General features: G+C 49.5%; 1 protein-coding gene across 1 annotated transcript in view; it reads left to right on the top strand.

The window, feature by feature from the left end:
* Window positions 1–17,449, top strand: part of CTIF (cap binding complex dependent translation initiation factor) — a 335,511-nt gene that overhangs the window by 181,917 nt on the left and 136,145 nt on the right. Inside the window, exon 8 of the mRNA XM_025365501.1 lies at window positions 246–322. Coding sequence (XP_025221286.1) covers window positions 246–322 — 77 coding nt within the window. The remainder of the gene's footprint in view (window positions 1–245; window positions 323–17,449) is intronic.

Raw genomic sequence — 17,449 nt, 5'->3', positions numbered from 1 at the left:
TGGATTCTAAGGTCCTCATTGTCCCTACTGTTCTTTGATTCTATAATTCCAGCATCATTGCCTGGTAGGAAGTTCATTGACTACTGTTTTTCCTTTTTCAGTCTGGATTTGGTAGTCAGAATCTAGTCTCTCCAAACTCTTGATGTCTTTCTGTCTTAGATGCTGGTGTACTTAGTGCAGTCCCAGAGGTGCTTTGCTCTCTTTCAGGAGTTACTAATGATCCCCTTCCTCCCCGCATGACACAGGGCTACCACCCGATGCCCCATGAAGTGGAGATCGCACACACCAAGAAGCTGTTCCGCAGGAGGAGAAATGATCGAAGGTAGGAGAGACTTCGTCATGAGCTTTGGGTTTTCCTTTCCTGCTTCTGCCATCTGTAGCAACATCAGCTTTGGCCTGCATTTTGCTTTTCCCAGTCACCAGCTGGTCCTGATGAGACGGGGTTGGTGGCATTGTGGGTTGGTTACTGGTTGGGGATTCCCCCATGGGCAGAGTGGCAGCTCCACTTCTCTCGTTGGCCTAGGGGTTGGCTCCCTTCAGGCGTTTGACCGAGAGCCCACCATCACCACTGCCTCTTCCTGGGGGTCAAGCAGTGCCCAGGCTTTGCAGTTCAGGAGGAAAAATGCTCTTTCCACTGACCTCAAAGCAACAATAGTGGTCCTCAAAAAATAGGACTAGCTGGCTGTGTGTTTTGAGACATGGCCTCCAGGAGGCTCCTGGAGCTCACAAGTACAAGAGTATCTGTTTTCCTCCTCCCTGGTCACTGGGAGTTGTCCCTCATGCGTGCTGGCTCTGCTGTCACAGGCAGCACAGAGATCAGCAATGGCACATGCTACTGCTCCCAAATTCCTGGGGGAACACACTTAAACTAAGGCAGAAACTGGGATCTCCTGTGGAGCTCAGAGTCCTGGGTAACAATGGGGCCAGGAAAGGGGCAATGAGGTAGCCCTGGGTAGGAACATGCAGCTGAAATTGAGCATCCTGAGAATGTGTGTGTTTATTTTCAAAAAGGCTTTCTTATAAGGGGAGAGCTTCAAGATACATTTTAAGTGAAAAAATTCAGGTGCAAAGCAATGTTTCTTATGTGTGGCCATTTATGCAAAAGGGGGAGTTAGAGTATATTTTTTGCTTGAACATGCATAAATTATTTCTGGATGGAAATACCAAAAAAAGAATGAACAAAAAGGCTTATGCCTGAGGAATTAAAATGAGGTGTTCCTCTACAGGGAATGTATTCTTAGATAAAGATGACAGCTTTTGGTTCTACCTTTAATGAACAGAGAATGTTCTCCAAGGGCCAAGAAACAGCCGGTGGACATGCCTTGCTCAGAACCCTAGGATTGCCTGTACTCAGGCTGGCTGGCCACCTCCTTAGGCTGAGACCGGGATCTCTGATCCTGCCCTACACATGCACGCCCTGAGTAGAGATTATTAGGTGGTGACTGCAACTCTCGGAGTGGGTGTAGGCCTGGGTACCCAGACTGCCTTGTCATCCACTGATGGGTTAAGTGGATCTGAACACATTCACAGAGGATGGCAAAAGTATAAGTATCTTGGGAAGAAGGCAGGGTCCTGGCTTAGAAATCAGAACCACCAGACACTTTCTGTAGAAGCACCAGGCATCAGAAAGGAACACTGAACAGGGAGAGGTGGACCCAGTCCTGTTCCTGCCTTGACGAGAGTACAGTTTATTGCATCGTGTGTGCTGCCTTTTTGCCGTGCAGCATCACGGAGGCAAATTCCTGGTTTCTGGGTTCCTGGTAGAGGGAAGAAGGAGGCAGCACCCCTCAAGAAGGAATAGGGTTCACAGGGGCCTTGGAGATGTCGGGGAGAGCAAGGGCTTTATGTCCTCCGCCCCGACTCTGTAGCCTCTGATGGCAGGGAAGACCCAGAGTGTGTGTCTGGGAGGTGTGGAGAGTCCCCGAGCTTCCTGATGAGAAGTCACCCTCTGCCCCACCTCTCCACACCCAGGCAATGGCAGGCTGCCGCCCGGCATCCAAGTCAGCCTGCATGTCCATTTCTGGGCCAGGTCACCTCCCTCAGCAGGAAGACCCGGGACAGTGGCAGGCCTCCGGAAAGCAGCAGCGTGACCCAGGGATGTAGGAAGAGGAGCGTGGCATGCAACGGCTGGGAAGCCGAGCTTCCGCTGAGCCGTGCTCACATTCACCAATGCCCGGGTTAGGTCAGCACACCTCCCAAAGGATGTGGATGGGCCAGGGTCCAAAGTGAGGCAATAAAGATGATTAAAGGGGTGGAAAGTATGTCCTGTGAGGAGTGCTGGAGGACCGGGGCCAGGGAAGAGGAGGCCGGAGGGAAGGAACATCGTGCCGTGAAACTCATGAAAGATTTATATGGAGACATGAGAGGCTGCTGCCTCCATGTCCACAGGGACCCAGACTAGAGGAAGTCAGCTTGGATGGAAGAACAGAGTTTTCAGTTGAACCAAAGACAGACTGATGGAGCAAACATCTTGACCGTTTGGGGCAAGACTATGCAAGTCAGAGCAGCAGCCATGCCTGAACACGGAGCATGTGCTGGCCAGGGCGCCCCACTCAAATTCCCCTTCTGGATGCAGTAGAATCCATTACTCACTCACAGCGTGGAGCTGTCCTGGAGTCCCCAGGTGATGGGGACTTTCAGAAGAGCAGGCAGCCATATAATTTAAGGATCTTTTTGTCTACGAGCAGGAATCTCCTGAGTCCATTTTGGGAAATCATGGGATTCTGACATTCAAAGAGCAGCTGCAGAATATTATCAGGTTGACCCCTAACCTTCCCAGCTAATGACCCATAGTAGTAGCCTTGCTAAGTGTCAAACCTACATATTTGACCTTGGAAGTCCACACTTGTGTGCAGCAGGTTCACTTTCCTAATATTCTGGGCTTAAACCACACTGGGAGGGGCTTGCATTTCCTGGGTGTGCATGGCAGCAAAGGGAGAAGTGACTAGAATCAGATTTGGTGGCCAAAGGGCACAGCCAGCATCTGTGCCATGCCTCTGATCTCCCCCCAACACATGAAAGAAAGGGACCAGCTATATCCCCCTGGTGGCTCGGTGGCTCTCCTTGGAATGGAGAGGAGTCTGTGGCTTTCTATCTTCCTGCAAAGTGGCTGGAGTTGGTGTCCGACAGCTGCAAACTCCAGGCAGCCTGGGCATGTTGCTGAAGCTAGGAGTGTGCAATTTCCCACAGCCTGGAGCAGGATTTTCAGACTGGGACCTAGAATCCTAGTCTTCATCGAAGTCTGTGTCCTTTCCCAGTTCCAGCTGCACTCTCAGGGGTGTTATGTGCCTTGCTGTTTTTATTTTCCACTTGTTTGAGTCTGAGGCTGTTAGCAAGCTGAATAATATAGCAGTTTAGGGACATGCCCTGGAATTAGGAGCTGGATGGAAATCCCACCTCCTCTACTCACTCACGCTATGATCTTGCCAATTATGTCACTTCTTGAAAGCTCTGTCCCTTCTTCTATGAAATGGGTTCACTAGTCAGGGAGCTGAAAGGACCTAATTCTTATAAAGCACCTAGAAACACGGTCTTAGTGCTGGCCCACTCTACAGGTCAGAGGGGGTCCTAGGTGCTCAGGAAGGCTTTCAAGGTAAGTGTGGAGCACAGGTGTCTGCAGTGAGTGGGGAACTTTTGTCCTGTGATCATGGCAGCAAACCCAGAAAGCTTTGCCCTGCATTCCCTCCAGGGGCAGGCCGCCAGGATCAGTTGTTCCTTCCCCTGGATCCACTTTTAAAGCCCTACCCACACTGTCAGAGGGGGCAGAGCCTGGGCTGGCAGGGAAAGAGGCCCCTTCAGAGTGGCCACCTGCGGACTCTGCTTCTGATGCCATGGGCTGCGTCTAGCGAGTTGTGCATGTCTTTTTTCCATTTTGCAAAAAAAAAAAAAAAAATTAAGCTCATGGACAGTTCAAAGGTTTCCTCCTTAAGAATGTTCTTGACATTTGAACAACTAGTAACCACTTGTTTGTTTTTGGAAGCTAAGAAAAGACATTTGCTGATTTCAGACAAAATTATGCATTTTGTGACACAAATGTGCTAAACGAGTGTTCCATGCGTTCCTCAAAGAGCAGCATGCCTTCCGATGCTCTGACCCCACACAAGTTGGAGGCCTGTTGCTTGGAACGGGGGCTGCTAAGGTTCGTCTCCCTCCCCTCAAAGCTTTCTGCCCAGAGCACACAGACCAGAAGAGCAAACTCCCTAGAGGGCCAGAGACCTGGTGCACTGCCCGAGTTGACCCTGAGTGAGGTCCCTCACCGCTGGGGAGGATATTTTCTCTCCCCCACCACACCCTGGCTGCGTTTAAGAGATGAACACATTAAGTCAATGAACGGATGTTGTAGCCTGAGCTCCCTGGGAAGCAGGCTCTGGGACAGTGATTATCAGCAGCTGCTTTTAAAGGAATGCCCTTGGTATCAATACTGGTAGAAGATCAAAAGAAGAAGCGGTATCGGCAGAGAGAAGTTGGGCTGCAGTGCAGTCTTAGAGAGTTCTGAGCCTGTAGGGAAGGTTTTGAAGTTGGGGTGAGTCTTTAAGAGCTGTCCCAAGATGGGGTAAGGGGGCAGGCCTTGATACTCCCATGTCTGTTGGTCATCAGACGGTGACTGCCCGAGGAAGGGAGCATGACCTTGGGTAGGGCTGCGCTCTTTGCCCAGAGCAGTTGCCCTAGGGGCTGGCAGCTGAGGGCTGTCTGCACAGCACTTCTAGCAGCCGGGTGGCAGTGCCCCACTCCTGAAGGGGATCTGGGCAGCGTATCGCATCAGACACCTCAGTGAAGCACTGTTCAGTTCTCCTACTGGGATTGGTTGGGCTGTACCCTGTGCCATATGCTGTGCTCCCGAGAACACCGGAAGTACAGGGTGTAGCCCCTGTTCTCCAGGGCCTGAGCTGTAGCTTGCACAATGGAGCCTTGACTCCAGAAGCAACCAGAATGCTGTGCATGACTGTCAGGCATCCACGTGTTAACAGGGAGGAGGCTTAGAGAAAGCAGCCATTCTGGGAGATGCTCCAGAATGCTTCATGGAGGAGGTGGGGCTTGAACGACTAGTGAGACTTCCAGGAGGATTTGGGAGATGCGAGGGTGCTGGGATGAGAGGAGCGGCACTTGCTGCCTCTGTCCTGCGATTGACCGTGGCTCTGGCTTGGTGTCCTCTAAATGCTCCTCTGCAGCTAAGCAGGCTCTGGAGCCAGGGATTCCCCACGTCCCCAGAAGTCGCCCCCACATGGCTCCCTAGAAACAGAGCCAGGTGGGTGGTGCTTACAGCGGCCACCACCCCCAACTGAACTACATAGAAGGGAAAAGCCCTTCGGAGCCTGCAGGCTCCAGATGATCCCGCCCGACTGCAATGTCAGTAGACCCTGCAGGCTCCAAAGCCCAGCCTCTTAACCATCAGCGGAGGTGGCTAATGGAGGCATTAGTGGTCCATCGCACCGTGTCTGTGCGGCCAGGGAGACAAGAGAGCCGTTCTACAAATTAATTTGTTTCATTAAGTGAGGTCTCAGAATGGTTAATTTACTCCATGTGCAAAGCAGATTGAAAGGAAGAAGAAAAGAACACCTTAGCCAGCCCAGTTAGTGTCAGATGGCTCTGCAGGACGAGAGGCAGGGGAGCGAGTCATCCACCTGGCGTGCCGAGTGGACCACATGCTGGATGTTGCAGGGTGGCCGCAGCCTACAGCAGCACTTGCTGCCTCTGTCCTGCAATTGACTGTGACTGTGGCTTGGTGACCTCTAAATGTAGAACTAATTAAGAATTTGGGAGCCAGGCATGGTGGCTCGTGCCTGTAATCCCAGCACTTTGGGAGGCCGAGGCAGGCAGATCACCTGAGGTCGGGAGTTCGAGACCAGCCTGATCAACATGAAGAAACCCCATCTCTACTAAAAATACAAAATTAGCCGAGCGTGGTGGCGCATGCCTGTAATCCCAGCTACTCGGGAGGCTGAGGCAGGAGAAATCACTTGAACCTGGGAGGCGGAGGCTGCAGTGAGCTGAGATCACACCATTGCACTCCAGCCTGGGCAACAAGAATGAAACTCTGTCTGGAAAAAAAAAAAAAAAAAAAAACCAATAAAAAGAATTTTGTCCCTCCCTTTCTTCCTCTGCCAATGTGAACCCAGACCCTAAGTGTCAGTCATCAGATTGGATTTTGCAAGCTCTCTGTAACATCATCTAAGTCACTGATAAAAACAAGCAGGACATTTGGAATTAGTGATGATGGGTATGGAACTTTGTGAATAAACTAAAAAGCACTCAATTATATACTTTAAAGGAGTGAATTTTGTAGTGTATGAATTATATCTCAATTTAAAAAAAATTTAAAGAATAAGGCAGGTCTCAGGATGAAGTGATGCAACAAGCCCCTTGAAACACCCCTTCAAACTTTTTTTTTTTTTTTAGCAACAGGGTCTTGCTCTGTCACCCAGGCTGGAGTACAGTAGTGCAATAATAGCTCCTTACAGCCTTGAATTCCTGGCCTCAAGCACTCCTCCTGCCTCAGCCTCCTGAGTAGCTCTAGGGACTATAGGCACCCGCCACCACACCTGGCTAATTTTATTTTTATTGATTGATTGATTGGTAGCGATGGAGTCTTGCTACATTGCCCAGACTGGTCTCAAACTCCTGGCCTTAAGAGATCCTCTCACCTCAACCTCCCAAGTAGCTGTGATTATAGACACAAGCCACCATACCCAGCTACCTCTTCAACCTTGATGTTTTCAGGGTTCCCTAAATGTGTCAGGCTAGTAACTGTTTCAAAAAAAGACACAGAGTTGGTCTGGCCATGACTTGGTCTGTGTGTACCTGTGCTAGCTATTCGTGGTCACCTTTTTTCTTCCAAACCATCTGTTTGGGAATCTCTCTTGGAGAAATGATATCTATATTTTTCCAATTTTTGAAAATTAGACTGTATATACCTAGCTACAGTCTCTAACACTTTTGTTGCATTAGTCAGAGTTTTCCAGAGAAACAGAACCGATAGGATATATTGAGAGGAAGATAGAGATTTATCATGGGAATTGGCTCATGAGATTATGGAGACCAAGAAGTCCCACAGTCTGCCATCTGCTGCAAGCTAGAGAACGGGGAAAGCCAGTGGTGTAATCAACCCAAGTCCAAAGGCCGAGAAGCAGGAGCATGTGGTATGAGGTTCACAGTGTGACCGTAAGCATACCGTGTGTTACAGCATGGGATGTCCAAGGGCAGGAGAAGATGGATGTCGCCACTCAAGAAGAGGGAGTGAAGTCACCCCTCCTCTGCCTTTTGTTCTGTTTGGGCCCTTGGTGGATTGGATGGTGCCCATCCACACTGGGAGAGCGATCTTTACTGAGTCTGCTGACTCAAAACATCCTCACAGACACACCTAGAATTAATGTCTTACCAGCTAACTGGGCACCCCCAGCCCAGTCAGGTTGACATGAAATTAACCCTTATATCTGTTCTCCAGGATTCCTCAGACATGGTAAGGGGCCATTTATGACCTCATGTAAAGATTTCTTTTACTCCAATCAATATCAATATCGCCCGATTCCCCGGGCATGAAGGTGAGCACTCAGAGCACCCATTGCTCTCCATGATCTCTTCCAGGCCCTCAGCATCTGACAGATGCAGCAACTGTAGTTGCCTTTTCTGGGCTGGTACCTGTTCTCTTGCGGAAGGCAAACTTGTAGTTGGAGAGGTCTACTTTCTTTTTGCCACCTTTTAATTCTATGCTGTCAGCCCCATCAGTGGCCTCACGTGTCCCTCTGCCTTCTCACTCTCAATACGAAAATATGCTTCTAGAATTGTCTTTAATATTTTTAAGCCCCACTCCTTGACACTGCTGTGGCTTCTCTATCCTAGGCTTTGATGCTTGTCCGTGACTACAGGAGGCCCCACATTCCTTTTCACATGTGGGCTTATAGGCAAGGGCTTTGGGGATACCAAGTGCCTCCCAACACCCCTCTCTTTAAGTCACAGCTGCTATCTGGAACTTGCTGCTCCTTTTAGCACCTCAGAACACTCTACCAGTCATAGAGTCTCTCGTCCTACAGAAATGACCAGGTCCCCCAGATCTTGCCCACCAGGAACTGATGAGGAATTAACCTAGTCGGAGTCCTGTATCTATCCATCAGCTCATTCACATGAGTTGTTAAGTTAGCTCTTTTGGAAATACAGTCCATCCTTATTACTCATTGATTCATATTTGCACATTCGCCTACTTGTAGAACTTATTTCTAACACCACACTCAATACTCATGGTGTTTTTGCAGTCATTCATTGACACACACACAGAGCAGTGAAAAATTTGAGTTGCTTGACCTGCAAGATCCCAGTCGAGGCCAAAGTAACACTCTGCCTCCTTGTTTCAGCTCTCATACTATAAGCAAGCACCCTTCTCGTGGTTCTGTTTACTGCCATGTTTTTCACATTTTTGTGCTTTTCCTTGGTGAATTTGCTATTTTAAATGGCTCCTAAACATAGTACTGAAGTGCCGTCTACTGTTCTTAAGTGCAAGGAGGCTGTAATGTGCCTTCCAGAGAAAATGTGTGTGTTAGATAAGCATCACTCAGGCATAAGTTATAGTGCTGTTGGCCATGAGTTCAATGTTAATAAATCAACAATATGTATTAAATAAGGTGTCTTTAAACAAAAACACACACAAAACGAGGTTATGTATTGATCCAGTGGTGAAAATGTTGTGACCAGAGGCTTGCAGGAACCTAACCCCGCATTTCCCCTAGGAGTAATAGTTCAGTGTTCACTAATTCAGTATTTGCAGCAACTTTATGGAATGCAACTACCATAAATAATGAGAAGCGACTGTATTTGTTCTTTAAAACAGAGCAGAGAGATGCTGAAGATAAAGAAGTATGTTCTAAGCAACAGGATCTTAGGTCTGAGTGATTTATCTTGTTCGTGTGTGGTGGTAGCATTGCTAGGGAATGAGATGGGGGCAGGGGGGACACTTCTTCCAGTGGTCATTGTCCTGCATGGTTTGACTGAGCCGATCACTGCTTCATTTGCACCATCCTGGGAGGCCACTGTTGCTGAGGCCCTCACAGACAGCTCAGCCCTGCAGTGACTGTCATTGCCATCCTGTCATCCGGAGCCCAGGGACTGCGAGACAGATCTATGCTCACTTTGCCCACGGTTTGTCTTTCCATCCCAGCAAGGAAATTGCCCTCATTAAGTCCCTGCTAAAGATAGATAAGAAAATGGGACAGGCAAACCCCCACCTGGCAGGCAGCCCTGTCAGATTCTAAGCAAAATGAGTCAGATAAGAATTATTTTTAGGATCCTTCTCCCCTCCCTCACGCCCACCCCCAAGCAGGCTCTCTCTTGAAAAGAAGAGCAGCTCATTTCTTCAAGCCAGATGTCCAGGTCCATGTTTGATTGAAATGGAGCCCCTGATACATCCCAGAGAAAACCCCACGCTTTGTACAAATCATGATGGTCCCAATAATCCTTTGCACAATGCAGCTGCCTCAGGCCGCACTCCTAGGCAGAACAAGCTGCAGAGAGTGGCCCTGTCGAGGCTGGCCCACAACTCACCCATGAGGGATATGCCTTCCCCCGATCCCCACCCTCAGGACTTCCTCCCAGCATCACGCTTCATGGGATTATAAGGCTCTGGGGGCCCTCTCCCACTGGGACCCACATCCACATGGGGGCCAAATGGGTAAGAAAAGAGGTGGCCCGCAACACATTTTGGCAGAGCCCTGGAACCCCCTGTGCCCACCAGGCAGCAGGCATCTCCTAGTTCTGTGCCCACAGTTGGAGAGCAGAGTACTACTCTTTCTCGATCACAATAATCCCCTTTTCCCCAGCAATTAGAATTCTTCAGACCACTTAAGCCCTAAATAGCAAAGAAGGGAGACCCAATGACAAGAAAGGGGACTGAAGAGGATGAGGGGCACATGTCTAGTTGCCTGGAAGGCAGGAGGGCTGCTCCCTGAGAAACTGGCCCTGGAGAGATAAATGCCATTTCTCCAAGGTCTGCGTCTAGGATGGGACGTAGAATGGACGCCTTGGGAACCAGCCACCCAAGCTGGTTTCATTACTCCTCCTCAGAGGTCTAGTCTCTTCTGAAATGCTAGGCATTTGAGGATTGACTCACAAACACTAACGCCCAACCCTTCATTCCTCTCTGGAGCACGAAGCAACCTGGCCTCTGGCACCAAGCCAGCCCAGCCAGCCCTGGGGACAGTGTGTCTGGTGGGCAGCCCAGGCCCGGGGCGAGGCTCACTGGTTTCAAGACCAGCTCATCTCTCACCAGCCAGGGGATCTTGGGCCCTGGACAAACCATTCTTCTTATGTCCCCAAGGACACCGTTGTGCAGCCTACAGGGATGCCATTAGATGCCATGTGATGGGAGATACCAGGGAATTCCTGACCCTGTGTCTGGCTCTGAGTCTAACCTCAGAGAACATGCATCCCCTCTCTGTCCTGACACTCACTCCTGTGCGGGAAGGAAAGAACACTGGACCAAAAGTCATGGAATCTGGATTTTCATCCTTGTGGTGTGGTCCAGAACAATTCTCTTACACTTTGAGGGCCCACAGTTTCTCACCTATAAAATGGGGCTCTGATTTCAGCTCTACAATGTATTAGAGAGAGTGCAAGGGTGAAGATGAAAAGGGATACTTCTCAGGGATATTCCATTCCTTAACCATGGAATGGGAAAGACAGTTCTGAAAGACATGTTGGAGGCTGGCCAGGGCTTTCAGTGCAAGTAACCAGTGTCCCGTGTATCTTCAGCTCAGCCCATGTGCCCTGTCCAGAAGGTTTTAGAAAGGCAGCCATGCCTGCTGCCCCTGTGTATGTTTTCACTTCTCCAGATCTGGCACCCGGTCGTACTAGGCTGAGCCTCATACTCCTGGCCCTGTGCCTTTTTTTTTCTTTTTCTTTTCTTTTTTTTTTTCATGAGACAGGATCTCGCTCTTGTCCAGGCTAGAGTGCAGTGGCACAATTATAGCTCACGACAGCCTTGACCTGCTGGACTCGAGTGATCCTCCCACCTCAGCCTCCCAAGTAGCTGGGACCACAGACACATGCCGCCACACCTGGCTAAAGTTTTTATTTTTTGTTTTATAGAAAACAGGGTTTTACCATGTTGCCCAAGCTGGTCTTGAACCCCTGGCCTCAAGCAATCCTCTCACCTCAGCCTCCCACAGTGCTAGGATTAAGGGCACGAGCCACTGCACGCAGCCTGTCTGTCCTCTTGAGATCGTATGCTGCCCAGGACCACAAGACTCACAGGTGTAAGTACCCAGCCGTGCCTGTTGGCGCTCATAGGTGTAACACCCCGTACCCATTGGAACTCACAGGTGTGAGCACACGGCCATACCCATCAGCGCTCATAGGTGTAAGCACTTGGCTGTATTCATTGGTGTAGCAGGCTGTGCATCCCACTGGGTCTGAGGGTCTTTTTTGCTAGACTCCCAGGCAAGCCTGGCCCACCCTCTGCCAAGCCTGGATGTCACTCAGCAATTCACAAGCATTCCAGAGCACTCACTGTGTTCAGGGCACCCTTCATTAGCTCATATAGTCTTCCCAATGACCTTAGGAAGGAGGCGCTATTTTTATTTCCAATTTACAGATGAGGAAAGTCACTTGTCCAGAAAAGTGAAGCGACACAAGCAGCCTGGCTTCTAGGTCTGTGCTGCTAACAACTCGCTGCTCTGGGACCCCGTCCTTCCCCGTCTACAGACTCAGCTTCCCTCTGCTAGGCCCCTCCCTAGCTGCCTCCTACATACTCCCCCTGTTAACCACCTGATCAACTCACATGCACGGGAAGCTGAAGACAGCATGGTCCTCTGTGGGGTGAGGCGACTGTCATTGTCACATGGACTAGGTGCGGGCTGCTGCCTAATTCAAAGGGATGAATGATGAATGAATGAATGCATGATGAGATTTCAGATGAGACCCTCAGACAGGGCCTCCCAACCTCCCGCCTTCTCCCCGCCTGCACTAGGTCAGTCCTGCCTGTGGATTACTTTCCTTGTCTGGATGATTCATGAATAGACACATTTAGGAAGCCCACAAAACCAACCAGTATTTCCCAGATTGTGGGGACCCCACTCGATGAGCACCAGAGGGAAGGTTCCGTGAGTTCTGGAGTGGTGGGCAGCTCGGCGGGTGGGGAGGCAGCCTGGCCAGGAGAGAGCTTCCTCCAGCTGTTGGCTACCCCCACTCCCAAGAGGACAAACCCAGAGCATGAGGGTGCCTTCCACTCCTCAAGGCTCCCCAGGAGAGATGGGGACATAGGTTTTAAAAATACCAAGGAGCCTTCTTCCTGGGTCAGCATTTACCCTGAACTCCAAGAGTTATTTCTGAGTCTTCCCAGTAATTTAATTTTAGCCATTTATTCCAATGCGTGTGTTTTGGGGAAGCCAAGGTGGCCTCTATTACAGTTTGCAATATTTTGGGAGGCCTTGGTTTCCAGAAGTGATGCAGGGACTCAATTAGGCAAGACACCAGCAAACAGAAATAAAATAGCTCAAGAAGATAGGCCCTCAGGTTCCCAGAGGTGATGCCTGTACTTAGCACCCACGGGAGACATTAAGATGAAGGTGTCCCCTGGGTGCCTGGTGTCGTCATCTCTGCAGCAGCAGCGTATGCCACCTTCTCCATGTCTCTAAGCACCTGCAGAGATTTCAATGCCCTTCAAATTGTGGGCTGCATGAAGTTGCCCATTCTTTCCAAGTAGGCCTGGACAGACGAACAGCCTGGGCACCAGGATTTAGGTCCCCCTTGTAGGTGGACACAGACTCACCAACAACTTGTGGGATGGCATTATCAAACAGCTTCTAACCTTCCAAATAGGCCTTTGGAATCCTCAACCAGTTCACGCTCCCTGACCCCCTGTTCCCTGTAGACACGGCCTGCTCCACCTGCCCTCAGCTCTGTCCCCACCTCCCCCACCACCCGCTGTCTTCACTCGCTGTGCGCTCCAGACCCCACTCTTCTCACTGTTCCTTGAACAGGCCTGTCTCTGTCCTGCCCCCAACACTGACCAGCCCCTGGACCTCAGTCCCTCTCCCTTGCCTCTTGCTCCTGCTGGCCTCCTCTGATTCTGCAGGTTCTGCCCCGACTCCGCCCCATTCTTCCATCCCTTACTGTTCAAGGTCTCATTCATCCTCCCTTGATCCTCTTCTCTGACCTTCTCTACAGCTGCTGGGTGGGGTCCAGCCTGGCACAGACTGAGAGCTTTCCCTGCTGTATGTGAGCTCCTGGGCTCACCTGAAGCAGGTGCGGCCACTGAGGGACTTAGGGAAGGGCAGAGGGCCTGAGAGCATCCAGCACACACATTCATTCATGTCTGGAGGGCAAGTCCTGGGATCCTGAGTCACCTCTCCAGGTGGATAGAGGAGCCCAAACAGAAGCCACACCAGGGCCCTCATTCCAGCCTAATGTGTAGGTGGTCCTTTGCGTGTGCTGAGTTGCCTAGACTTGGAGCCCATATTATCTGCATTGACACCCGCCCGCGGGAATACGACTGCCCTTGAGTTCGTTTTGAACTCTGTCTTTCAGCTTCAAGGGGAGGATTTGGTGGACAAAAGATCTAATTTCAGGCTTATTGCTTGTCAGGACTGACGTTGAACTCAAGAAAAGACATGTGTGAACTTGAAACAAAGATGAGAAATGTTTTTAGAAAGAGAAAATACAATCTGGGGTGGTGTGCATGCTTGATCGGGTGGCCTGTGTGGCCGCAGCAAACACGTGTTCCAGATTGGCTCTGCATGTCAGGGAGCAGATGGCTTGGCCTGGTCACCCTGGGCGGGAAGACTGGGCCTTTGAGCTGTGAGCTGCAGCCATGGTGCAAAGAGGCTGGGCGGAGGCTGGGGTGAGACGCTTACAGGGCAGGATTGTGACTGTGCCCTGATATTCAGGAGGGTGGGCAGCGCTCAGTCAGGGGTAGGGTAGGAACGGTGATCATCAGGGCCTCTTTAGGCAGAGCACACAAAGGCCAGTTCCCTCCCAAGGCTCCACCATCCCAATTCCTGTCCCACTGCCCTTCCTAGGATGGCAGGGGAACCTCGGTGGCCTTTTCAGGAGAAAGCCCCAGTGTATTTTGACTGTGCTTCCTTACTCTACAAGCAGTCGAGGACAGCCACCTTCTGCCTTCCTACTCACCCTCTTAGGGTGAGAATGAGGAGCAGCTCCCACCTCCCTCTACTCTCATGCAGCCCCTTTTGACCCCAGATTACTGCTCCTGCATCCCATTTTGTGAACTGGGGTGTCAGTGGTTGATCTGACCTTAATGGGTAACCCAGGGCAGGTTACTTTGCATTTTTACTTTGAGCCTTCAGTGATTACCCAGAGTTAAGAGAATGATCTAGTTTCTGGCACACTGAGAAGCTCCCATGAGTGGGAGGTAGGTGAGGGTGGGTATATGTTATGTTATTTCAAGGCAGATTTTTTTTGTTCCAAAGAGCCTAAAACCATCCCATTTGAGGCAAACCCACATTTTGCCTCTGACTTTGTTGCCTGGAGGTCATATCACAGGAGCCGCACCAGGGCCCTCATTCTAGCCTAATGTGTAGGTGGTCCTTTGAGTGTGCTGAGTTGCCTAGACATGGTTCAAGTCTTGTTACTAGATATGTAGCCTCAAGACATACCTTCACCTCTTTGAGGCGTGTTGCTCAACTATAAAATACGACATCCGGCCGGGCGCGGTGGCTCAAGCCTGTAATCCCAGCACTTTGGGAGGCCGAGACGGGTGGATCACGAGGTCAGGAGATCGAGACCATCCTGGCTAACACGGTGAAACCCCGTCTCTACTAAAAAATACAAAAAACTAGCTGGGCGAGGTGGCGGGCGCCTGTAGTCCCAGCTACTCGGGAGGCTGAGGCAGGAGAATGGCGTAAACCCAGGAGGTGGAGCTTGCAGTGAGCTGAGATCCGGCCACTGCACTCCAGCCTGGGCCGCAGAGCGAGACTCTGTCTCAAAAAAAAAAAAAAAAAAAAATACGACATCCACCTTGTAAGAGTGTTCTGCAGTTCAAATGAGGTGACGCTCAGGAAGGAGGTAAAACACCAAGGGCAACACAAACCTGAGGACTTACTGCCTGTATTTGTGTTTGAATGACACATGTTCAGTTTATGTTTATAGTTGTGGATATGTACGTGTGTGTGTGATTGTTTTAGGGACTCTGCCAATCATCATTTCCAATGATAATTTGCTGGAAATGGAGCTTGGCTTGAACATTTGTATTGGTTATCTTTCGCTGTGTAACAAATTTCCCCAAAACGTAGAGCTTAAAACAACAAATATTTATTATGCCACCCAGTTTCCAAGGGTCAGGAATCCCGGAGCAGTGTAACAGGGTGGTTCTGTTCTAGCTCAAAGTCACCCTTGAGAGCGTACCCTCCTTCACAAGGTAGTTGGCAGTTCTCAGTTTCCTATTAGCTGTTGGTCACAAGGTGGACCTCTTCATAGGACTGTTCATGACATAGCAGCTGACTTGTCCCAAAGTGTGATCCAAGAGAGACAGACAGGAAGACAAGCAGACAGACAGACACCAAGATTGAAGCTGCAGTATGCTCTGTAACCTAATCTTGGAAGTGACATGCCAATATTCTGTTGGTCACACAGACTAACCTTAGTACAGTGTGGGAGGGGACTTTACAGGGATGTAAATTCCATAAAGTAGGGATCACTGGGGACAATCTTAGAGGCTGACTACCACAACCCACCCTCTCATTCCCAGTGACTCACATGCAAAATACTCTCACCCCTCCCAATGTCTCATTTGATTATAGCATCAGTTCCAAGTCCAAAGTCTCATCATCTAGATCATGTTCAGATGCAGATGAGGCGCTTTGGGAGTATCTCCTTCAGTATACAGCACCTCAAGTACAGATTACTGTTGATCTGTAGGCCTGAGATTTAAGGAGGCAAGTTAGCTGCACACACACACACACATATACACACACACACACGCACACATACACACACACACACACACACGTAGCCAACAACTGTAGGACAGCCATAGGGTAACAGCCTTAGATATACTTATTTAAGAAGTGGGGAAACAAGAAGCACATAGACATTGTTGGTCCACAGCAGTTCTGAAATCCAGCCAGGCAGATATTGGAAGTTTCTTGATTAGAACTCAGTTCTGTTCCTGCCCAGGAATTATTCTGCAAGGCTGTCTCCACCCTCTGCGTTAAGGGTCTTTCATGAGGTTGCAGCAAGTCATGGACCCAGTGAATACTCTGGGCTCTTGGTTCTGCCTCTGAGTCATCCTTCCTTTTCTATGAAAGGTAGCTTGTCTTTGCAGCTGATTTGTTGCTCAGATAACTTCCTGCTGGTAGAATTTGGGAGGTCCGAGAGCTTCTTTATATTTTGTACGTCTCTCTCTCTTCCAGCCCAAGTTGTTGGTGTTTCCACTGAAATAATCCTTTCAAAAACTTTATGGGTCTTCTGTGATCCTATTGAGTCTATTCCACCAAATAAAAGCCCACCCACACATCTCTTCAAGACCATCCCTTCTCTCCACTGGGCTTCTGCTGAGGGACAATGCCCTTAAGCTTCTCAGAAGCTCTGTTGTTTGATTGAGAAGATCTTTAACACCTCTTAAAATCTTTACAGAGCTTTTGGTCTGACTGAATAGTACTCTGAGGCAACACCTCTGAACTTTCTAAGATCTTGACAAAGACTTCATAGCCACACCCTCCACCTCATCTTTGGACTATGCTTTCCTGAGAGTGCCTGGATTTGATCTTTACGCAGAAGTCATTTCCTAATTTTAGCATCATTTGCCATCTGGACAGTCTGGGACTCTTCAAAACTAGCAAGTCCTGGATTTTTTTTTTTTTTTATTGTAACAGCCGTTCCTTTAACTTGTCTCTCTCTTCTCACTTTTTACCTAGCAAGAAGAAACCAGTCAGCCCCTGCAGGACCCTAGCTAAAAACTTCTTCCTTAGATAATGCAAGTCATTAAGTACATTTTCTACTTTTCACATATCTGTAGGAGACAATGTTGCTAAACATTTTGGGGCTACATAATAAAAATCCTCCTTCCTCCAATTCCCAATAATATATTTTTTACCTCCCTTAAAGCCCCCATCACCAGTCTCCTCGAAGCCTATATTTCTACCAGTGGTCTCTTCATGGCATTTGAGGTTTTCACTAAGAATCACCCCAGAATCCTTCTGGCTCCTACCTGCTGCCCAGTACCAAAGCCACTCTCACATTGCAGAGTTTCACTGTGGCAGCACCACACTTCCAAGTAGCCAAAGCTGTATTAGTTATCTCTTGCTGTGTAACAAATTACTCCCCAAATTTAGCAGCTTAAAATAAGCACTTATGATCTCACACAGTTTATGATGGTCAAGCATCTAGAAGCAATATAGCTGGGGAGTTCTGAGTCAGGGTCTCTCGTGAGGTTGTGGTCAGGCTGTTGGCCAGGGCTGCAGTCATCTGAGACTTGACTCAGACGGGACTGGAAGAGCCACTTCCCAGC

The sequence above is a fragment of the Theropithecus gelada genome, chromosome 18, assembly GCF_003255815.1.
Source record: "Theropithecus gelada isolate Dixy chromosome 18, Tgel_1.0, whole genome shotgun sequence".
NCBI classification, from domain to species: domain Eukaryota; kingdom Metazoa; phylum Chordata; class Mammalia; order Primates; family Cercopithecidae; genus Theropithecus; species Theropithecus gelada.
This window is presented reverse-complemented; position numbering and strand designations above follow the sequence as displayed.